Raw genomic sequence first — 23,151 nt, 5'->3', positions numbered from 1 at the left:
TCATAGTTTAGTATGTCGTCCAAAATGTCGACAAAAATGTCATAGTTTAGTATGTCGTCCAAAATGTGGACAACAACGTCATAGTTTAGTATGTCGTCCTAAAAGTCGACAAAAACGTCATAGTTTACTATCTCGTCCAAAATGTGACAAAAACATCATAGTTTCGTATGTCGTCCAAAAAGTCGACAAAAACGTCATAGTTTAGTATGTCGTCCAAAATGTGGACAACAACGTCATTGTTTAGTATGTCGTCCAAAATATGGAAAAAAATGTCATAGTTTAGTATGTCGTCCAAAACGTGGACAAAAACGTCATAGTTTAGTATGTCGTCCTAAAAGTTGACAAAACGTCATAGTTTACTATCTCGTCCAAAATGTGACAAAAACATCATAGTTTCGTATGTCGTCCAAAAAGTCCACGAAAACGTCATAGTTTAGTATGTCCTCCAAAATGTGGACAAAAACGTCATAGTTTAGTATGGCGTCCAAATTGTTGACAAAAACGTCATAGTTTCATATGTCGTCCAAAAGGTTACAAAAACGTCATAGGTGAGTATGTCGTCCAAAAAGTCGACAAAAACGTCATAGTTTCATATGTCGTCCAAAAGGTTACAAAAACGTCATAGTTTAGTATGTCGTCCAAAATGTGGACAACAACGTCATAGTTTAGTATGTCGTCCAAAATATGGAAAAAAATGTCATAGTTTAGTATGTCGTCCAAAACGTGGACGAAAACGTCATAGTTTAGTATGTCGTCCAAAATGTGGACAAAAACGTCATAGTTTAGTATGTCGTCCAAAATGTGGACAACAACGTCATAGTTTAGTATGTCGTCCAAAATATGGAAAAAAAACGTCATAGTTTAGTATGTCGTCCAAAACGTGGACAACAACGTCATAGTTTAGTATGTCGTCCAAAATATGGAAAAAAATGTCATAGTTTAGTATGTCATCCAAAACGTGGACAAAAACGTCATAGTTTAGTATGTCGTCCAAAATGTGACAAAAACGTCATAGTTTAGTATGTCGTCCAAAATGTGGACAACAACGTCATAGTTTAGTATGTCGTCCAAATGTCGACAAAAACGTCATAGTTTAGTATGTCGTCCAAGAAGTCGACAAACAGGTCATAGTTTTGGATGTCGTCCAAAAGGTGACAAAAACGTCATAGTTCAGTATGTCATCCAAAAAGTCGACAAAAAACTCATAGTTTAGTATGTCGTCCAAAATGTGATAAAAATTTCAAAGTTCAGTATGTCGTCCAAAATGTGACAAAACCGTCATAGTTTAGTATGTCGTCCAAAATGTCGACAAAAACGTCATAGTTTAGTATGTCGTCCAAAATGTCGACAAAAACGTCATAGTTTCGTTTGTCGTCCAAAATGTGATAAAAACGTCATAGTTTAGTATGTCGTCCAAAATGTGGACAAAAACGTCATAGGTTAGTATGTCGTCCAAGAAGTCGACAAACAGGTCATAGTTTAGGATGTCGTCCAAGAAGTCGACAAACAGGTCATAGTTTAGGATGTCGTCCAAAAGGTGACAAAAACGTCATAGTTTAGTATGTCGTCCAAAAAGTCGACAAAAACGTCATAGTTTAGTATGTCGTCCAAAATGTGGACAAAAACGTCATAGTTTAGTATGTCGTCCAAAATATGGAAAACACATCATAGTTTAGTATGTCGTCCAAAACGTGGACAAAAACGTCATAGTTTAGTATGTCGTCCAAAATGTGATAAAAACGTCATAGTTTCGTATGTCGTCCAAAAAGTCGACGAAAACGTCATTGTTTACTGTCGTCCAAAATGTGGACAAAAACATCATAGTTTACTATGTCGTCCAAAATGTGGCAAAAACGTCGTAGTTTAGTATGTCGTCCAAAATGTCGACAAAAACGTCATAGTTTCGTATGTCGTCCAAAATGTCGACAAAAACGTCATAGTTTCGTATGTCGTCCAAAATGTGACAAAAACGTCATAGTTTCGTATGTCGTCCAAAATGTGATAAAAACGTCATAGTTTAGTATGTCGTCCAAAATGTCGACAAAAACGTCACAGTTTCGTATGTCGTCCAAAATGTCGACAAAAACGTCACAGTTTCGTATGTCGTCCAAAATGTGATAAAAACGTCATAGTTTAGTATGTCGTACAAGATGTGGACAAAAGCGTCATAGTTTCGTATGTCGTCCAAAATATGATAAAAACGTCATAGTTTAGTATGTCGTCCAAAATGTGGACAAAAACGTCATAGTTTAGTATGTCGTCCAAAAAGTCGACAAAAACGTCATAGTTTAGTATGTCGTCCAAAAAGTCGACAAAAACGTCATAGGTTAGTATGTCGTTCAAAATGTGGACAAAAACTTCATAGTTTTGTAAGTTGTCTGTTTTAGCAAAATCTCATTCCACCCACAATCAGACTGTGTGAGATAGCTCCTCCGCGTTCGTTGAATGAAATGACAGGACAAGGTATTTTGGTCTCATTAAACATGTTTATTCAACAGTAGATTGAATATAGCAGCCAGAGCTCCAAACTTGTATCAGTGTCAACAACAGGATATTGTCAGTTCATGTTGTCTGAAACGCTATTCTTCCCCTGACCCAGCCTCAAATCCAGTTTCAAAGGTGCGTAAGCACTCAGGATGTGTCTTTCTTCTGATTGGTGGTCTTCTGTGCATCTGACCCCTTCCTTTGTGTATGAGCCGCCATCTTGTTCTGCTCCTGCTCTGGTTTGCTGTGCTCTGGGTACCAAGACCGAAGCAGTTGTTCTTACCTGTGGAACAGAGTTTTCCAGCATAACCTTGAAACAGTCCTCGTACTTTTCTTCTCTGAAACAGCACACAGTGTAAAACATTTGGAATAGGAATCTATAAAAGCAAGCAGTTAGTATGAAAACAATTAGTATAAAAACAGTTGGTATCAAAACTCATTTTGTAGAAATATCATACAAATCCCAGACGTCCAAAATATGACCAAAAACATCGTCGTATAGTATGCCGTCCAAAAACTCGACAAAAACGTCATAGTTTAGTATGTCGTCCAAAATGTGGACAACAACGTCATAGTTTAGTATGTCGTCCAAAATATGGAAAAAATGTCATAGTTTAGTATGTCGTCCAAAACGTGGACAAAAACGTCATAGTTTAGTATGTCGTCCAAAATGTGGACAAAAATGTCATAGTTTAGTATGTCGTCCAAAATGTGGACAACAACGTCATAGTTTAGTATGTCGTCCAAAGTATGGAATAAAATGTCATAGTTTAGTATGTCGTCCAAAACGTGGACAAAAACGTCATAGTTTAGTATGTCGTCCTAAAAGTCGACAAAAACGTCATAGTTTACTATCTCGTCCAAAATGTGACAAAAACATCATAGTTTCGTATGTCGTCCAAAAAGTCGACAAAAACGTCATAGTTTAGTATGTCGTCCAAAATGTGGACAACAACGTCATTGTTTAGTATGTCGTCCAAAATATGGAAAAAAATGTCATAGTTTAGTATGTCGTCCAAAACGTGGACAAAAACGTCATAGTTTAGTATGTCGTCCTAAAAGTTGACAAAAACGTCATAGTTTACTATCTCGTCCAAAATGTGACAAAAACATCATAGTTTCGTATGTCATCCAAAAAGTCGACGAAAACGTCATAGTTTAGTATGTCCTCCAAAATGTGGACAAAAACGTCATAGTTTAGTATGGCGTCCAAATTGTTGACAAAAACGTCATAGTTTCATATGTCGTCCAAAAGGTTACAAAAACGTCATAGGTGAGTATGTCGTCCAAAAAGTCGACAAAAACGTCATAGTTTCATATGTCGTCCAAAAGGTTACAAAAACGTCATAGTTTAGTATGTCGTCCAAAATGTGGACAACAACGTCATAGTTTAGTATGTCGTCCAAAATATGGAAAAAAATGTCATAGTTTAGTATGTCGTCCAAAACGTGGACGAAAACGTCATAGTTTAGTATGTCGTCCAAAATGTGGACAAAAAAGTCATAGTTTAGTATGTCGTCCAAAATGTGGACAACAACGTCATAGTTTAGTATGTCGTCCAAAATATGGAAAAAAAAGTCATAGTTTAGTATGTCGTCCAAAACGTGGACAAAAACGTCATAGTTTAGTATGTCGTCCAAAATGTGACAAAAACGTCATAGTTTAGTATGTCGTCCAAAATGTGGACAAAAACGTCATAGGTTAGTATGTCGTCCAAGAAGTCGACAATCAGGTCATAGTTTAGGATGTCGTCCAAGAAGTCGACAAACAGGTCATAGTTTAGGATGTCGTCCAAAATGTGACAAAAACGTCATAGTTTAGTATGTCGTCCAAAATGTGATAAAAATTTCAAAGTTCAGTATGTCGTCCAAAATGTCGACAAAAACGTCATAGTTTCGTATGTCGTCCAAAATGTGATTAAAAACGTCATAGTTTAGTATGTCGTCCAAAATTTGAGAAAAACGTCATAGTTTAGTATGTCGTCCAAAATGTCGACAAAAACGTCATAGTTTCGTATGTCGTCCAAAATGTCGACAAAAACGTCACAGTTTCGTATGTCGTCCAAAATGTGGACAAAAACGTCATAGTTTAGTATGTCGTCCAAAATGTGACAAAAACTTCATAGTTTAGTATGTCGTCCAAAATGTGATAAAAACGTCATAGTTTAGTATGTCGTGCAAAATGTGGACAAAAACGTCATAGGTTAGTATGTCGTCCAAGAAGTCGACAATCAGGTCATAGTTTAGGATGTCGTCCAAGAAGTCGACAAACAGGTCATAGTTTAGGATGTCGTCCAAAATGTGACAAAAACGTCATAGTTTAGTATGTCGTCCAAAATGTGATAAAAATTTCAAAGTTCAGTATGTCGTCCAAAATGTGGACAAAAACGTCATAGGTTAGTATGTCGTCCAAGAAGTCGACAATCAGGTCATAGTTTAGGATGTCGTCCAAGAAGTCGACAAACAGGTCATAGTTTAGGATGTCGTCCAAGAAGTCGACAAACAGGTCATAGTTTAGGATGTCGTCCAAAATGTGACAAAAACGTCATAGTTTAGTATGTCGTCCAAAATGTGATAAAAATTTCAAAGTTCAGTATGTCGTCCAAAATGTCGACAAAAACGTCATAGTTTCGTATGTCGTCCAAAATGTGATTAAAACGTCATAGTTTAGTATGTCGTCCAAAATTTGAGAAAAACGTCATAGTTTAGTATGTCGTCCAAAATGTCGACAAAAACGTCATAGTTTCGTATGTCGTCCAAAATGTCGACAAAAACGTCACAGTTTCGTATGTCGTCCAAAATGTGGACAAAAACGTCATAGTTTAGTATGTCGTCCAAAATGTGACAAAAACTTCATAGTTTAGTATGTCGTCCAAAATGTGATAAAAACGTCATAGTTTAGTATGTCGTGCAAAATGTGACAAAAAAGTCATAGTTTAGTATGTCGTCCAAAATGTCGACAAAAACGTCATAGTTTCGTTTGTCGTCCAAAATGTGATAAAAACGTCATAGTTTAGTATGTCGTCCAAAATGTGGACAAAAACGTCATAGGTTAGTATGTCGTCCAAGAAGTCGACAAACAGGTCATAGTTTAGGATGTCGTCCAAGAAGTCGACAAGCAGGTCATAGTTTAGGATGTCGTCCAAAAGGTGACAAAAACGTCATAGTTTAGTATGTCGTCCAAAAAGTCGACAAAAACGTCATAGTTTAGTATGTCGTCCAAAATATGGAAAAAAAACATCATAGTTTAGTATGTCGTCCAAAACGTGGACAAAAACGTCATCGTTTAGTATGTCGTCCAAAATGTGATAAAAACGTCATAGTTTCGTATGTCGTCCAAAAAGTCGACGAAAACGTCATTGTTTACTGTCGTCCAAAATGTGGACAAAAACATCATAGTTTACTATGTCGTCCAAAATGTGGCAAAAACGTCGTAGTTTAGTATGTCGTCCAAAATGTGGACAAAAATGTCATAGTTTCGTATGTCGTCCAAAATGTCGACAAAAACGTCATAGTTTCGTATGTCGTCCAAAATGTGACAAAAACGTCATAGTTTAGTATGTCGTCCAAAATGTGATAAAAACGTCATAGTTTAGTATGTCGTCCAAAATGTCGACAAAAACGTCATAGTTTCGTATGTCGTCCAAAATGTGATTAAAAACGTCATAGTTTAGTATGTCGTCCAAAATTTAGACAAAAACATCATAGTTTAGTATGTCGTCCAAATGTCGACAAAAACGTCACAGTTTCGTATGTCGTCCAAAATGTGATAAAAACGTCATAGTTTAGTATGTCGTACAAGATGTGGACAAAAGCGTCATAGTTTAGTATGTTGTCCTAAAAGTTGACAAAAACGTCATAGTTTACTATCTCGTCCAAAATGTGACAAAAACATCATAGTTTCGTATGTCGTCCAAAAAGTCGACGAAAACGTCATAGTTTAGTATGTCCTCCAAAATGTGGACAAAAACGTCATAGTTTAGTATGGCGTCCAAATTGTTGACAAAAACGTCATAGTTTCATATGTCGTCCAAAAGGTTACAAAAACGTCATAGGTGAGTATGTCGTCCAAAAAGTCGACAAAAACGTCATAGTTTCATATGTCGTCCAAAAGGTTACAAAAACGTCATAGTTTAGTATGTCGTCCAAAATGTGGACAACAACGTCATAGTTTAGTATGTCGTCCAAAATATGGAAAAAAATGTCATAGTTTAGTATGTCGTCCAAAACGTGGACGAAAACGTCATAGTTTAGTATGTCGTCCAAAATGTGGACAAAAACGTCATAGTTTAGTATGTCGTCCAAAATGTGGACAAAAACGTCATAGTTTAGTATGTCGTCCAAAATGTGACAAAAACGTCATAGTTTAGTATGTCGTCCAAAATGTGGACAAAAACGTCATAGGTTAGTATGTCGTCCAAGAAGTCGACAATCAGGTCATAGTTTAGGATGTCGTCCAAGAAGTCGACAAACAGGTCATAGTTTAGGATGTCGTCCAAAAGGTGACAAAAACGTCATAGTTCAGTATGTCATCCAAAAAGTCGACAAAAAACTCGTAGTTTAGTATGTCGTCCAAAATGTGACAAAAATTTCAAAGTTCAGTATGTCGTCCAAAATGTGACAAAACCGTCATAGTTTAGTATGTCGCCCAAAATGTCGACAAAAACGTCATAGTTTAGTATGTCGTCCAAAATGTCGACAAAAACGTCATAGTTTCGTTTGTCGTCCAAAATGTGACAAAAACGTCATAGTTTAGTATGTCGTCCAAAATGTGGACAAAAACGTCATAGGTTAGTATGTCGTCCAAGAAGTCGACAAACAGGTCATAGTTTAGGATGTCGTCCAAGAAGTCGACAAGCAGGTCATAGTTTAGGATGTCGTCCAAAAGGTGACAAAAACGTCATAGTTTAGTATGTCGTCCAAAAAGTCGACAAAAACGTCATAGTTTAGTATGTCGTCCAAAATATGGAAAAAAAACATCATAGTTTAGTATGTCGTCCAAAACGTGGACAAAAACGTCATCGTTTAGTATGTCGTCCAAAATGTGATAAAAACGTCATAGTTTCGTATGTCGTCCAAAAAGTCGACGAAAACGTCATTGTTTACTGTCGTCCAAAATGTGGACAAAAACATCATAGTTTACTATGTCGTCCAAAATGTGGCAAAAACGTCGTAGTTTAGTATGTCGTCCAAAATGTGGACAAAAACGTCATAGTTTCGTATGTCGTCCAAAATGTCGACAAAAACGTCATAGTTTCGTATGTCGTCCAAAATGTGACAAAAACGTCATAGTTTAGTATGTCGTCCAAAATGTGATAAAAACGTCATAGTTTAGTATGTCGTCCAAAATGTCGACAAAAACGTCATAGTTTCGTATGTCGTCCAAAATGTGATTAAAAACGTCATAGTTTAGTATGTCGTCCAAAATTTAGACAAAAACATCATAGTTTAGTATGTCGTCCAAAATGTCGACAAAAACGTCACAGTTTCGTATGTCGTCCAAAATGTAATAAAAACGTCATAGTTTAGTATGTCGTACAAGATGTGGACAAAAGCGTCATAGTTTAGTATGTTGTCCTAAAAGTTGACAAAAACGTCATAGTTTACTATCTCGTCCAAAATGTGACAAAAACATCATAGTTTCGTATGTCGTCCAAAAAGTCGACGAAAACGTCATAGTTTAGTATGTCCTCCAAAATGTGGACAAAAACGTCATAGTTTAGTATGGCGTCCAAATTGTTGACAAAAACGTCATAGTTTCATATGTCGTCCAAAAGGTTACAAAAACGTCATAGGTGAGTATGTCGTCCAAAAAGTCGACAAAAACGTCATAGTTTCATATGTCGTCCAAAAGGTTACAAAAACGTCATAGTTTAGTATGTCGTCCAAAATGTGGACAACAACGTCATAGTTTAGTATGTCGTCCAAAATATGGAAAAAAATGTCATAGTTTAGTATGTCGTCCAAAACGTGGACGAAAACGTCATAGTTTAGTATGTCGTCCAAAATGTGGACAAAAACGTCATAGTTTAGTATGTCGTCCAAAATGTGGACAACAACGTCATAGTTTAGTATGTCGTCCAAAATATGGAAAAAAAACGTCATAGTTTAGTATGTCGTCCAAAACGTGGACAAAAACGTCATAGTTTAGTATGTCGTCCATAAAGTTGACAAAAACGTCATAGTTTAGTATGTCGTCCAAAATGTGACAAAAACGTCATAGTTTAGTATGGCGTCCATAAAGTTGACAAAAACGTCATAGTTTAGTATGTCGTCCAAAATGTGAGAAAAACGTCATTGTTTAATATGTCGTCCAAAATGTCGACAAAAACGTTATAGTTTACTATCTCGTCCAAGATGTGACAAAAACGTCATAGTTTAGTATGTCGTCCAAAATGTAATAAAAACGTCAATAGTTTAGTATGTCATCCAAAACGTGGACAAAAACATCGTAGTTTAGTATGTCGTCAAAAAAGTTGACAACAACGTCATAGTTTAATATGTTGTCCAAAATTTGACAAAAACGTTATAGTTTACTATCTCATCCAAAATGTGACAAAAACGTCATAGTTTAGTATGTTGTCCAAAATGTGGACAAAAACATCATAGTTTAGTATGTCGTCCAAAATGTCGACAAAAACGTCATAGTTTTGTATGTCGTCCAAAATGTGGACAAAAACGTCATAGTTTAGTAAGCCGTCCAAAATGTGGACAAAAACGTCATAGTTTAGTATGTCGTCCAAAATGTCGACAAAAACGTCATAGTTTAGTATGTCGTCCAAAATGTGAGAAAAACGTCATAGTTTAGTATGTCGTCCAAAATGTCGAAAAAAACCTCATAGTTTAGTATGTCATCCAAAATGTGAGAAAAACGTCATAGTTTAGTATGTCATCCAAAATGTGGACAAAAACATCATAGTTTAGTATGTCGTCCAAAACGTGGACAAAAACGTCGTAGTTTAGTATGTCGTCCAAAAAGTTGACAACAACGTCATAGTTTAATATGTTGTCCAAAATGTGACAAAAACGTTATAGTTTACTATCTCGTCCAAAATGTGGACAAAAACGTCATAGTTTTGTATGTCGTCCAAAATGTGACAAAAACGTCATAGTTTAGTATGAAGTCCAAAATGTGGACAAAAACGTCATAGTTTAGTATGTCGTCCAAAATGTGACAAAAACGTCATAGTTTAGTATGTCGTCCAAAATTTGAGAAAAACGTCATAGTTTAGTATGTCGTCCAAAATGTCGAAAAAAACCTCATAGTTTAGTATGTCGTCCAAAAGTTGACAACAACGTCATAGTTTAATATGTTGTCCAAAATGTGACAAAAACGTTATAGTTTACTATCTCGTCCAAAATGTGACAAAAACGTCATAGTTTAGTATGTCGTCCAAAATGTGGACAAAAACGTCATAGTTTTGTATGTCGTCCAAAATGTGACAAAAACGTCATAGTTTAGTATGTCATCCAAAATGTGAGAAAAACGTCATAGTTTAGTATGTCGTCCAAAAAGTCAACAAAAACGTCATAGTTTAGTATGTCGTCCAAAATTTGAGAAAAACGTCATAGTTTAGTATGTTGTCCAAAATGTCTAAAAAAACCTCATAGTTTAGTATGTCGTCCAAAAGGTGACAAAAACGTCATAGTTTAGTATGTCGTCCAAAATGTCGAAAAAACCTCATAGTTTAGTATGTCGTCCAAAAAGTTGACAACAACGTCATAGTTTAATATGTGACAAAAACGTTATAGTTTACTATCTCGTCCAAATGTGACAAAAACGTCATAGTTTAGTATGTCGTCCAAAATGTGGACAAAAACGTCATAGTTTTGTATGTCGTCCAAAATGTGACAAAAACGTCATAGTTTAGTATGTCATCCAAAATGTGAGAAAAACGTCATAGTTTAGTATGTCGTCCAAAATTTGAGAAAAACGTCATAGTTTAGTATGTCGTCCAAAATGTCGAAAAAAACCTCATAGTTTAGTATGTCGTCCAAAAGGTGACAAAAACGTCATAGTTTAGTATGTTGTCCAAAAAGTCGACAAAATCGTCATAGTTTAGTATGGCGCCCATAAAGTTGACAGAAACGTCATAGTTTCGTATGTCGTCCCAAAAGTCGACAAAAACGTCATGGTTTCGTATGTCATCAAAAATGTGGACAAAAACGTCATAGTTTAGTTTGTCGTCCAAAATGTGGACAAAAATGTCATAGTTTAGTATGTCGTCCAAAAAGTCGACAAAACGTCATAGTTTAGTATGTCGTCCAAAATGTGGACAAAAACGTCATAGTTTAGTATGTCGTTCAAACTGTGCTATAAACGTCATAGTTTCGTATGTCATCGGAAAATGGACAAAAAACGTCATAGCTTAGTATGTCATCCGAAATTGGACAAAAAAACGTAATTTTTGTCCGAAAATGGACAGAAACAACATTGTTTAGTTTGTCGTCCGAAAATGTACAATAACATCATGAAACTATGATGTTTTGACTACAAAAACATCATAGCATAGCATGTCGTCTGAAAAATGTCATGGTATCGTATCTTGTCTAAAAGATGTCATAGCATCGCATGTCGTCTGAAGAATGTCATGTATCGTATGTCATCTAAAATAAACGTCATAGCATGTCATCTAAAAAACGTCATAGTATAGCATGTTGTCTAAAAGATGTCATAGCATACAATGTCATCTGAAAAATGTCATGGTATCGTGTGTCGTCTAAAAACGTCATAGCATAGCATGTCGTCTGAAAGATGTCATAGCATAGCAGGTCGTCTAAAAAATGTCATCGTGTCGTATGTGGATAAAAAAAATCATAGTCTCGTCCACCCACTGCACATTGTTTTGTTCACTTGGAGGTCACATTCCTGTTGAACCCGACCTGCAGCAGGAACAGAAATGTCAAAAGGGATGATTAGGGGGACATTGCTTTAAAAACTCTCTCACTCAAAATCGTCATAACATAGCATGTCGTCTAAAAATCGTCATAGCATAGCATGTTGTCTAAAAATCATCATAGCACAGCATGTCATCTAAAAAAGTCATAGCATGTTGTCTAAAAAAATCATAGTGTAGCATGTTGTCCAAAAAACGTCATGGTAAACTCATCAACAAAAAACCCTCCTGTCACAGACTAACATAACAATCCTCCATTGTTCTGTTTCCTTGGTAGAACTGAAGTCTCATCCACCCACTGCGAGTTGTTTTGTTCACTTGGAGGTCACATTCCTGTTGAAGCTGTTGGACCCGACCTACAGCAGGAACAGAAATGTTAAAAGGGATGATTAGGGGGACATTCCTTTAAAAACTCTCACTCAAAAACGTCACTATAGTATGTCGTCCAAAATATGTCATTGTATAGTACGTTGATAATAAAAAAAGTCATAGTAAAGCATGTCGTCCAAAGAACGTCATCGTATAACGTCTTTAAAAAACGTCCTAGTATAGCATGTCAATAAAAACAGTCATAGTATAGCATGCTGATAAAAAGTCAGTCTAGTATGTCAATTCAAAAATGTCATAGTATAGCATGTCATCCAAAAACGTCATCGTATAGTATGTCATTCAAAATTCATTAACAAAAAACCTTCCATCACAGACTAACATAACAAACCTCCATTGTTCTGTTTCCTTGGTAGAGCTGGAGTCTCATCCACCCACTGCTAGTTGTTTTGTTCACTTGGAGGTCACATTCTTGTCAAAGCTGTTAGACTCGACCTGCAGCAGGAACAGAAATGTCAAAAGGGATGATTAGGGGGAGTTTGAGTTTGAGTTTATTTCGAGCTTTTACAAGGTAAAGTTTATACATGTTGTGAACAGTACTTTGGCAGTTTTTCTACTATTTCAAGATGTGTTGATACAATTTCTTTGATCCTCATAAACATATCAAACATGTTATACAAAAAAAAGAAAAAAAAAGAAGAAACCCCACACAAAAAAACCCACACAAAAAAGAAAAACAAAAAGCTCGAAAGGGACATTAATTTTAAAACTTGTACAACACTGTGCTTTCCCCGATTTCCTGCAGTAGAAAAATGACAATGTGTTTTAGTCCCAAGTTGGTAAATCTGGTGTCACTTTTGTCTCTTAGGTCTGAGTAACATCATCGGTGTGATAGTCTACATCTCAGCCGCGTTGGGCGACATCTCTCCGAAGAAGGACGAGGACAAGAAGTGGCAGTACTCGTACGGCTGGTCCTTCTACTTCGGCGGTCTGTCCTTCATCATGGCCGAGATGGTGGGCGTTTTGGCCGTCAACATCTACATCGAGAAAAACAAGGAGCTGCGTTGCCGCTCGCGCACCGACATCTTTAAGAGCACCACGCACGCCATGCTGCGCCTGCCCAGCTACCGATTCCGCCGCCGCTCCCGATCCTCGTCCCGGTCCACCGACCCCTCACGCTCCCGGGACCCCTCACCAGTCGGAGGCGGCGGAGGGAAGAACTTCGGCCTGCCTCCGTCGGCGCTGCTCTCCCAGGGTCCCATCTCGGTGTCCACCCTACCGAACCCCCACTCCCGCTCCCACACGGCGCTGGCCGGCGGCGACATCTCCCTCTACACGCTGTCCCGAGACCCCAAGCTGGGGGGTTTGCCGCCGATGTACGGAACGGTGGACAGGGCAACGCTCTACCAGCTGCACAACTGCTTCCCAAAGGACGGCGGCGGCGGAGGCGGGGTGATGATGAGCGGCACCCTCCCCTCGCTGAAGTCCCACAACCCTTCCAACTCTTCCAACTCCAATGCGCCGATGCCGAACTCGGTGGGCTCTGGACCGCCGCCCTTCACCTCGTCCACGGTGGACCGGGAGCGAGGGATGGGGACTCTGGACAGGCTGAAAGGCGATCGGGAGAGCAACTCCAACACCCTGAACCGCAAGACGACGCCTGTATAAAGAGAGAATAAGATGAGGTGGGTGAGGAGGAAGGGAGAGAATGGGTAGAAGTTGAAAAAAAAACAAAGCTCGCGAAGGAACGCCGCGTCCACGTGGCTCGAAACGGCAGCCGGCGGGTGGAAACGCTGCATCTCTCCCTCCATGTTCACTGTTATTTAGTCAAATCTCACTGAGAACAAAAAGAAAAGTAATAACAGAGCGATAATAACAACAACAATGAACTCTCACAATAAAACTATTTTGATATTTAACGTGCTAGAAATGATTTATTTTGTTAACGATCAAACGCAATTAACCTTGGGCTATTATGAAAAATGTCTCACATGATTTTGTGCAATACTTCTTCTGCTAATTTAACCAGATCATCATTAGTGTCGAATTGTTGTTGTGATTATTCTTAGCGTTATTACAGGCTAGACGTATTTGCAAACACTATAGTTTGGAATGAAGATTTTAATTTCTCTTTTTTGGACTTTTACTGTGAATTTCTTCCATGCGGAGCCGCTGAGCCGTCGACCAGCGAGCTGTGTGTCAAAGTGTCGAGCATGAGTGTGCACAACATGTGGACGAATGAGAGCCTGTATTATTTTTTAACCCCTATATTACATGAGTTTCATTTATAATACAGAGTCAGATGTGAATACTGTAAATTGTCTTCCAATATTGATACTGAAAATAATGCAACAATAACGCAAGCGACTGAGACGACTTCATTGTTACGAGTTTTCTATGGGCCTCTGTTCGTCTTATTTCCATTCTAATCAGTGTTAACAGTAGTACTTGTAGCTATAGTCGTGTTGAAGATGTTTGTTCTTGGGCATTAACAGAAACCTCCGATCGGAGGACACAGAAAAAAAAAGAATTTGTACAGAATCAGGTGAAGGTTGCTGCCTGAGCAGAAAAACAAACAAAAAATAATGTTTTTCTATGACAAGTCCCAAAGTGACACATGCAAATCATCATTTTCAGTGGCAAAAAAATAAAAACAAAACACAATATGTATATGTGGGCTGAGAGGGTTTAAAAAACAATGTAGAGAACTTTTCAGAACATACGTGTACATTGTAATTTACGCATATTTGTAAAGTCTGTAGGTAGGTTTTTTCGGGACCACTGTTCTAACATTTCGGGCAGGGCGGACTCTGATTAGGCGGTTTCATCCCCCTTCCTCCCGTCCATATTTGGTCACATGATCAGTGTTTACCCAATCCCATCGCCGTGGAGACGAACCCCCCAAAGATTCTGCTCACTGTGCTTCCTCAGCTTCCGGAACTTTCTGACCTGTTTGTGTTGATGAGAATGTAAACACACAGAAACCCCGCCCATCCACCCCGTACCCCCTCCCACCCCATCGCCGTGAGTGACTGCAGATCAGGTGGTTACCGTGGAAACACCTGCAACAACGAAAATCAAAACGATCAGACGCTTCCAGATTCTCTAAGTTTTGATTTCTTTGATTTTGAGAAAAAGAATAATGTGATAAAAACTGCACACAGATAGCATTTATGTGGGCAATATGAATAGTATGTAGTTGAGAATAGATATATCTAGACAAATGATTATGGTTTATCTAAATGTGTGATAAACTTAAACACTGTATTGCACGAAGTTTATAAAAAAAACAATAACAGACCTGTTCACAGACTGCTGTCTTTTGTTTCTTTCTTGCTCATTAGAAACTGTTGTTTTAGGTATTAAAGACTTGTGGAAGATATTTTTTGATTCTAGGCGTACAAAACCTCCATTTCACTTAACTTTGAATTTTTTCTTTCATTCATGAAGACATTCTGCTTGTTTTTACTCTGTTGATGTTGCATAAATTGACACTACAGATGGTCCTTGTCAATCTGTAGGAATGGAACTCTGACGTAAGCTGATTTTCACAATAAGTCGGAACTCCAGCGAAAATGTAAACAAAGCCGTTAAGTGCATCATGATATTGATCAGTTCTTCAGAAGAGTCATGTATACATGCATGTAAATGACTTCATGCATGTATGAATTATTTTACAAGAACATCATCAGAAGGGTCTGGCACATGTGGGAGCCATAATGAAGGGCGAAAAGTTAGCGAATGCAGCACAATCCAAGGTGGCATACAATTGGAGAATGTGAACAGTCGTCTTATCGCACTGCGGGACGACGTATTCATCCGCTCCACTCACCAACTAGTTCCAACTAACCAGTTCCACTGTAATGACGAAATGCCATACACGGTAAACCAAGGACCTGTCCATAACCAGTTCCAACGTAGCGATGAAACGCTGTACGTCATAAACCAAAGATCCACCTGTTACTAATTCTGATGTAACAACGAAACAGCGTAGTTCAGGGACATCGTAAACCGAGGACCTGCTCGTAACTATTTCCGACAAAACACTGTATATCGTAAACCAAAAACCTGCCTGTAACCAGTTCTAACGTAACAACGAAACGCTGTACGTCGTAAACCAAGGACCCACCCGAAACCAGTTCCGATGTAACAACAAAATGCCTTAGGTCGAGGATGTCGTAAACCGAGGACCCCCTGTATATTACTAAGAATAATTCTGGTAATAAAGCGCCTTTCTAAAATTAAATTTCTAGGTGCTACACAATAAAGCTCAACCGATGAAACACAAAATATGTGTAACACTGACAAAAGGTCAAAGAAAAAGAACCTGTGGACCAACATACAGTCTTCAACAAAAGTTTACATCCACTTGAGAAGACCATCTATGTCGTTACAGTCTTTAGTTTCCAGTGACTCCAATAATTCAGAATTTTCTATGCTGGAATCATTGAAACACATAAATCTTTGGCGGAGACCAGCTACTGTATTTTGGTTCTTTTATAAATTTGACAAAGGTCTTCTTGAAATCTGACAAAAATCTGTCGGATCATAAATTATCATACAGAAGTGTTAATATTTGGTCAAATTTGTCCATTTCCACCTCAGTTTGGTTCTTTTGGTTTCAATCTTTGACTCATCTGGACACTACACCTAATGTCAAGCATGGAAGTAGCAGTATCATTATGTTACCAGTTTAACTGACTCAAGTCTGAGGCAGAGAGACAACAAATATAGTTGAACTGCACCAATGCCATGGTAGGTTTGGTGTTCTTAGGGTTCAAAAAAACCCTGCCCAAGACAATCTGAAACCAGTCTTAAAAAATCTAAAACCTGAAGAAAGTCCAAGACCCACTCCAGACGATCTAAAAGCAGTCCTCAGCCAGGGCCAAATCCCGTCTGAAATAAAGTCCTTAGACTCAAACACTACAGTGGGACAGTCTGAGGAGCTCAGCAAAGATCTGAAAAAGCAAATCATTGCACTGACTTGAACTCAAAAGTTGCCAAAATTGATGCAAAAACTGTTAAAGTTGACTCAAAATTAGTCCAAATTTACTCAAAATTACTCCAAGATGACTGAAAACATTTCGATAATGATTAAAAAACTGTGCAAATTGATGTTAAAATTTACCAAAATACCTCAAGAATTGTCCAACTTGACTGAGAAATAGTCTAAGATGGCTGGAAATATGTCTTAAATACTCAAAAGTTGCCTGAGGATTCCCTCAACATTTTCCATGTAAACCTAAAACCGTCAACAGAAAGTTGATCTTGGACACAGTTGGACGTTTCAACAAGACAATGAGTCCAAACACACATGAGACGTGGTAAAGAAATGGTTCAATCAGGCTGGAATGAAGGTTCTAGACTGGTCTCCCCAAAGTCCTGACTTAAACCCATCAAGAACCTGAAGAACCAGGTCAGGAAGACGACAAGCTTAGGTGAACTGCACCAGTTCTCTTTAGAGGAGTCAAAGATAAACCAGAAGATTGAAACCAAAAGAACCGAACTGAGGTGGAAATTAACCAAATATTAACATTTCTGTGTCTATATTTATGATCCAGCAGATTTTGTCATATTTCCAGAAAACCTTCAATGAATGCATAAAAGAACCAAAATACAGGATTGTTTTTGTGACAAAGATTCATGTGTGTCAATGATTCCATCTATCAAAAAAAAATAAAAAAATCCAGAGTTCTAGGAGTCATTGGAAACTAATGACTGAATGATAAACATGAACTTCACAAGTGGATGGAAATTTTAGTTCATGACTGTAGCAAACCTCAATAAACCAGTTAAGAGAAGAACTTATAACTTACCGACAGTCTGAGATCTTCTGGGAGGATTTCCACAGTTCAGAGACACAAACAGCAAAGATTGGATCACTTCTGGTCACCAGGGCAGATTCAGGAACAATCAGAGGATCCTAAACAGACATCAGGCACATAAAGAGTTAAAAGATCAAATCAAATGTCTCTATGTAGAATATTTAAAACAAGATTCGACCAAAGAGCTGTACAGCAACAGAATTATGTGCAAAACATCAAGACGTGATAAAACTAGAAAATCATATTGTAAAACAAAATAGAATAGAAGAAAATACTAAAACAAGTTAGCAACTTGTAAGATCAATTTTCTAAGAATTAAATATGAAATACTCCGACCATTAAGAGCAGCGAAAGGCAACTGAAAACACCGAACTCTGGAGGTTTTTCCTGAAAGTATCAGTGATGGAAGAACATTTGATTGAAAGACTCAGGCTGTTAGTCCACCAAGATAAAAAATGTTCGATGATGACCGCATTGATCCTGTTCTTACTGGTTTCAGACTCCTGCACACTGTCCAGCCTGCAAGAACACATTTATACTACTGCTCAAAAGTTTAGAGTCATTTAGAAATGTCCTTATTTCTGAAAGAAAAGCATTTTTTTCAATGAAGATAACATTAAATTAATTATAAAGTCAGTGCAGACATTGTTAATCTGGTAAACGACTATTCTAGCTGGAATTGACTGATTTTTAATGGAATATCTCCATAGGGGTACAGAGGAACATTTCCAGCAACCATCACTCCTGTGTTGTAATGCTACATTGTGTTAGCTAATGGTGCTGAAAGGCTCATTGATAATTAGAAAACCTTTGTACAGTTATGTTAGCACATGGATAAAAGTGGGAATTTTCATGGAAAACATGAAATTATCTGGGTGATCCCAAACTTTTGACTGTTGGTGTATGTGCAATATTTTGGTTCTTTGTCATTTTTTCATATGCATATCTAACACCAAATCATTGCTAATGCTAATACTTTCATGTATTCTTGCAGGTTGGACAGTGTGCAGGAGTCTGTTTAGAACCAGTAAAGACCAGTGAGAATTGGAGTAATGTGGTGACTTCTGCAACAACCAATTAAAAACTGACCAGCATTTCAGATTAATTACAGAGCGTGAATGTTTCTAGTGCTGATAAAGTAGTGCATTACAGTTATCAAGTCTGGAAATTAGCTTTTCTAATTCTGAAAATAAAATGTGGAGTTCACCTTAGAAATCAGCCTCAGCAGGATGAAACAGGACCGCAAAACCTCTGTCGGCTGACATTAAATGATCCTTTTATTGCTTTTGCACCTATAAGGATTAATTCTGATTATTTATAAATATGTATGTCATAAAGTCATTTGGTATGAGGACAGTTTGGCCTCCAGCATTTAATGTCGACCAGTGAGAGAATCTGAGAATTTCGCCAAACAGAAGCAATTTTATGGAAAACCAAAGAGGACCCATAATGAAGCCCTGAGGCACTCCACACCTGATTAGAGCCTTAAAAATCTGTTTTCATATTTATCTGCTGAAGGTGGAAAATCAAGGCTCATATTGAGTATCTACACTAGTTGCTCTATAATCATTAAAGTTGCTCTATATTAAAGTTCCTCTATGTTAGTTAAAGTTGCTCTATATTAGTTAAAGTTCCTCTATTTTACACAGTTTGGGATCCAGCATTTAATGTCGACCAGTGAGAGAATCTGAGAATTTTGCCACACAGAAGCAATTTTATGGAAAACCATAGAGGACCCAGAATGAAGCCCTGAGGAACTCCACAGCTGATTGGAGCCTTAAAAAGATACTTTTGATATTTATCTGCTGAAGGTGGAAAATCAAAGTTAATATTGAGTATCTCTAAGATGAGTTTGTGACTAATTTAGAGTTTCATATTCAACTAAAACTAAAGCAAAACGTTGAAACTAAAAATCTCCACTCCACAGACACTGATAACAGACTTTTCAGTCGACTCGAAGACGTCTTTTCTGTGGTTAAAGATTTAGACATGGACATTATTTGCATATTCATACATATTTGAATTGTGGAGAAGGAGAATAACATCTAACCTTTGGTGTCAAGATCTGAAGTACAGCAGTAGAGGTTTTCTGTTTAAAAAAGAAATCCTGTTGGTGTTAGATTATTAAATTATTCGGAAATTTGCATTATTCATGAACTAACCTGAGCAGAATGTCATAGCTTTGTCTGCTGAAACATATTTGACTTCTCTTTCATGGGTTAGTTTGTACAATTTGCAAAGTAATTACAAGGTTTAGATTAATATAATGGAGTAAAGTGAAAACAATAGAAAACAGAGAAAACACAAATGTACAATAAAATGTACAGTTAAGCCGAATATTATATATTTCCGTGCCCGTTTCTGGATTTAAAGAGGTTTTTAATTTGATGAACATGTTTCTTCAGGCTGGCAATGACATACACAAGAGACAAAATGTTCTGTTGGAGATGCTAATGATAAGATTTTAACTGAATCATTCTGGTGTTTTACGTCTTGCTGTCTTCAGTCTCTTGTTTGTGTCTTTTCCAGCAGAACGAAGCTGTTTTCATCAGCATGAACTCAGCACTTCTGTTAGTTTCTCAGTCTGAAGGTGTCTCTGCTGATCTCCGGTGTTCTGTGATCCCAGAAAGACTTCGACCTTCACGTCAGACCCGAGGCTCGTAATGTTTGCTAATATATGGACAGTGGCAGATGGAGGGAGTGCAGATGAGAAAACAAGCTCAAAGTTATTTCACTGGACTTTTTTTGTGACCGTTACTTTGACAGAACCATCTGCTGCCTCATGCATGTCCCTGCATGAACAATTCTGAGGTACGGTGAAGGTCTTCGGTCACTGCAGGAGGTTTGTTCCACCGCAGAGGAAAAATCAACTCTTCACTAAATCTCTTAACCCCTTAACACTGATCCAGTTCTCATCATACCGCTTTCATTCAGACTGCAGCTGAGATCTCGCATCATTCCCCCAGTGTCAGTACGTACTTAGGAACCTTTTGCAAGCACTGGTTTCTGGTAGGATCAATCAGAGTGGGACCTACATTATTATAACTATTTTCTTGTCTTCTTTTATTTGTTTTAGTGCACGGTCGAAGGTGCTGGATCCTAGATTGGCCAATTAAAGGGCCGATTACAGGATCAATTAACCCTTTAAGCTTCAGTGTACCGCCGGCGGTACACCTACTAATTTGCATAGGAATTTCAAGAATGTCCGACGGGTGCAAACGCGATTATACAAACACTATACACCGATGGAAAGCTTAGATTCTCATGAATCCGCCGGTATAAACCACTTTCAGATGCGATTACCACAGCGGGTGAGAAAAACACATTTGTCCGACAATAACAAATATTCATCCATCCGTTCTCTATACACGGCTTCAACGCACGCAGCGCGACTCACATTTCCGGGTTTATTATTACACACAAAAAAAAAGATTCCACAAAAAACGGCCATAATCCAACCTTTTACATCCAGACGAAACAAGCCAGTAAACTATTTTGTCCAAAACATGTCCTGAAGTCGGTATAAAATCCCCGAATCGGTCGTTTTCAAGGAAATGCACCTCCCGATGCACGTCCAATATTCCCCGTATTTTTCGTAATTTTTTTTATTTAAAAATAGAATATTAGCGATTTTTTGTACTGAAAACGGCTGGAAATGACTGAAGCTTAAAGGGTTAAATATACATTATTTCCTGTAAACTTCCTATTATTTCTGTTTTAACTGACTTAAATACAGAAAAAATGTGTTATTTTTTTACAGTTAAATGTTAGAAAAAAAACAAATTCTAATTTGTAAGAAAGCAGATTTTTGATGTGGACGTTATTTACCGCTGGGGAAAAAGGATTTTTTTTTCCACAGAAAAAAAATGTAAAATAATGATACTTTAAGATGATTTAGATACAGCCAAAATGTGTTACAGTTAAATGTTGTTAAAAGAAACAAATTGTAAACAATTAAAGAATGTGTTAAAAGACTAATTAAATAACTAATTTACACGAACAATTAAGGGACCAATTAAGGGATCAATGAAAGGCCAATTAAAGGACCAATTAAAGAAAACATTTAAAAGGACAAATTAAGGGATCAATTAAATATACATTATGTTCTTCCTTATTTCTAATCCAGTAACTATTATTTGTTTTAGTGCACAATTGAAGGTGTTGGATCCTACATTGACCAATTAGAGGACCAATTAAATGACCAATCAGGGGATCAATGAAAGAACCAATTAAATGACCAATTAAGAAACCAATTAAAGGACCAATCAATGGTCCAATTAAGAGCCTAATTAAGGAACCAATTAGAGGACCAGTTAAAAGATCAATGAAGTGGCCAATTAGATGACCAATTAGATGACCGATCAAAGGACCAATTAAGGGACCAATTAAGGAACCAATTATCTGATCCTGGGTCCTGCAGTAGGAAGTCGCCTCTTCAGATACGTTAACTCTTTGATTCACAACAAGGGTCAAAGGTGACCCAAACCCAGTGGTAGATGGGTATCTCCTGACCTACCCTGAGCATCAAAGGGTTAACTGTGGAGGAAGCAGCTCCATATCCCTGACAAGAGTCCTGAGATTCCCAGCAGCCCCCTGGACCCTGAGGATTAGTGATCCGGAGTGCCTTCCTGCTATTATCATACCTCCAGAAGTCTCAGCGATGAGCGACCGGAGGGGCGAGGCTGCCAAAGCAAACCAATCACAGATGTGCTACTATAAAATAAAGAGCGACTAATGATCTGGCAGAGAACCAACAACAACAGCGGAGGCCGTCGTCCTGTTCTGGGAAGCTCTTTTCCATCCAACCCAGCAGAACTATTAACAGCTAAATATACAGGCAGGATAGTGTATCGGCCGGATTCGGTTTCTGTCCGCTGGGAGTTAAAAGCAGGTGAGCGTCTGGATCCCAGCGGGCCGGCGTGACGAGTTCCCGGGACGACGGAGGAGGAGGACAGTCAGCCGAGGGGAGGCGAGGCCACGGGTCTGAGGACCGCATGGCTGGAATTCAAGGATCAGGTTTCCTCAAAGCTCAGCGATGAGCTCCGTCCTAATTATAGAGGAGCCAGAGGGGGGGATGGGAGGCTGGCAGAGGGGTGAGGAGTCACACCTGGAAGGGGTGAAAATGGGTGAATGTCAGATGGGAGGGCAGAGCCGGTGTCACGGCAGCAAACCAGAGGGAGGCGGCCAGTTTCTGTCAAATGTGGTTAATAAAGAGCAGCAGTGGAGACAGAAATAAAGACTCTGTGACAAACAGACTGAGAATAAAAGGCTGGGTTCCACTGCAGGGACTCACTGGAACCTTGAACCGTCTCTAATAAACTTCAGGTTCTGCTGGAAAGAATCAAGTAAAATTAAAAACAATGAAAATGTGTCAGCAAAGGTGCCAGAAGAAAAGAAAAAAGTGATGAAATGCTGCAACACTGATAAAAAGAGTGAAAAATATGAGCAAATAATAAAAAAATCTGTAAAATAATGACATTCTGTGCTGATGTAAATACTGGAAAAGTTTCATAATTTTATTGTCAAATCACTGTAAAAATTGTCAATTTTTAGAATCAGATATTGATAAAATAATGATAATAATAATAATAATAATAATACACTCAACAAAAATATAAA

At 38.0% G+C, this 23,151-nt stretch overlaps 1 protein-coding gene across 1 annotated transcript in view; it reads left to right on the top strand.

Moving 5' to 3' along the window:
• Positions 1–15,019, top strand: part of cacng8b (calcium channel, voltage-dependent, gamma subunit 8b) — a 41,851-nt gene extending 26,832 nt beyond the window's left edge. Inside the window, exon 5 of the mRNA XM_051956461.1 lies at positions 12,576–15,019. Coding sequence (XP_051812421.1) covers positions 12,576–13,375 — 800 coding nt within the window. The 3' untranslated portion in view covers positions 13,376–15,019. The remainder of the gene's footprint in view (positions 1–12,575) is intronic.
• The last annotated feature ends 8,132 nt before the right edge of the window (positions 15,020–23,151 follow it).

This window comes from Acanthochromis polyacanthus, chromosome 12 (genome assembly GCF_021347895.1).
Source record: "Acanthochromis polyacanthus isolate Apoly-LR-REF ecotype Palm Island chromosome 12, KAUST_Apoly_ChrSc, whole genome shotgun sequence".
NCBI lineage: Eukaryota > Metazoa > Chordata > Actinopteri > Pomacentridae > Acanthochromis > Acanthochromis polyacanthus.
The sequence above is the reverse complement of the archived record's forward strand: the minus strand, read 5'-3'. Positions and strand labels throughout refer to the sequence as shown.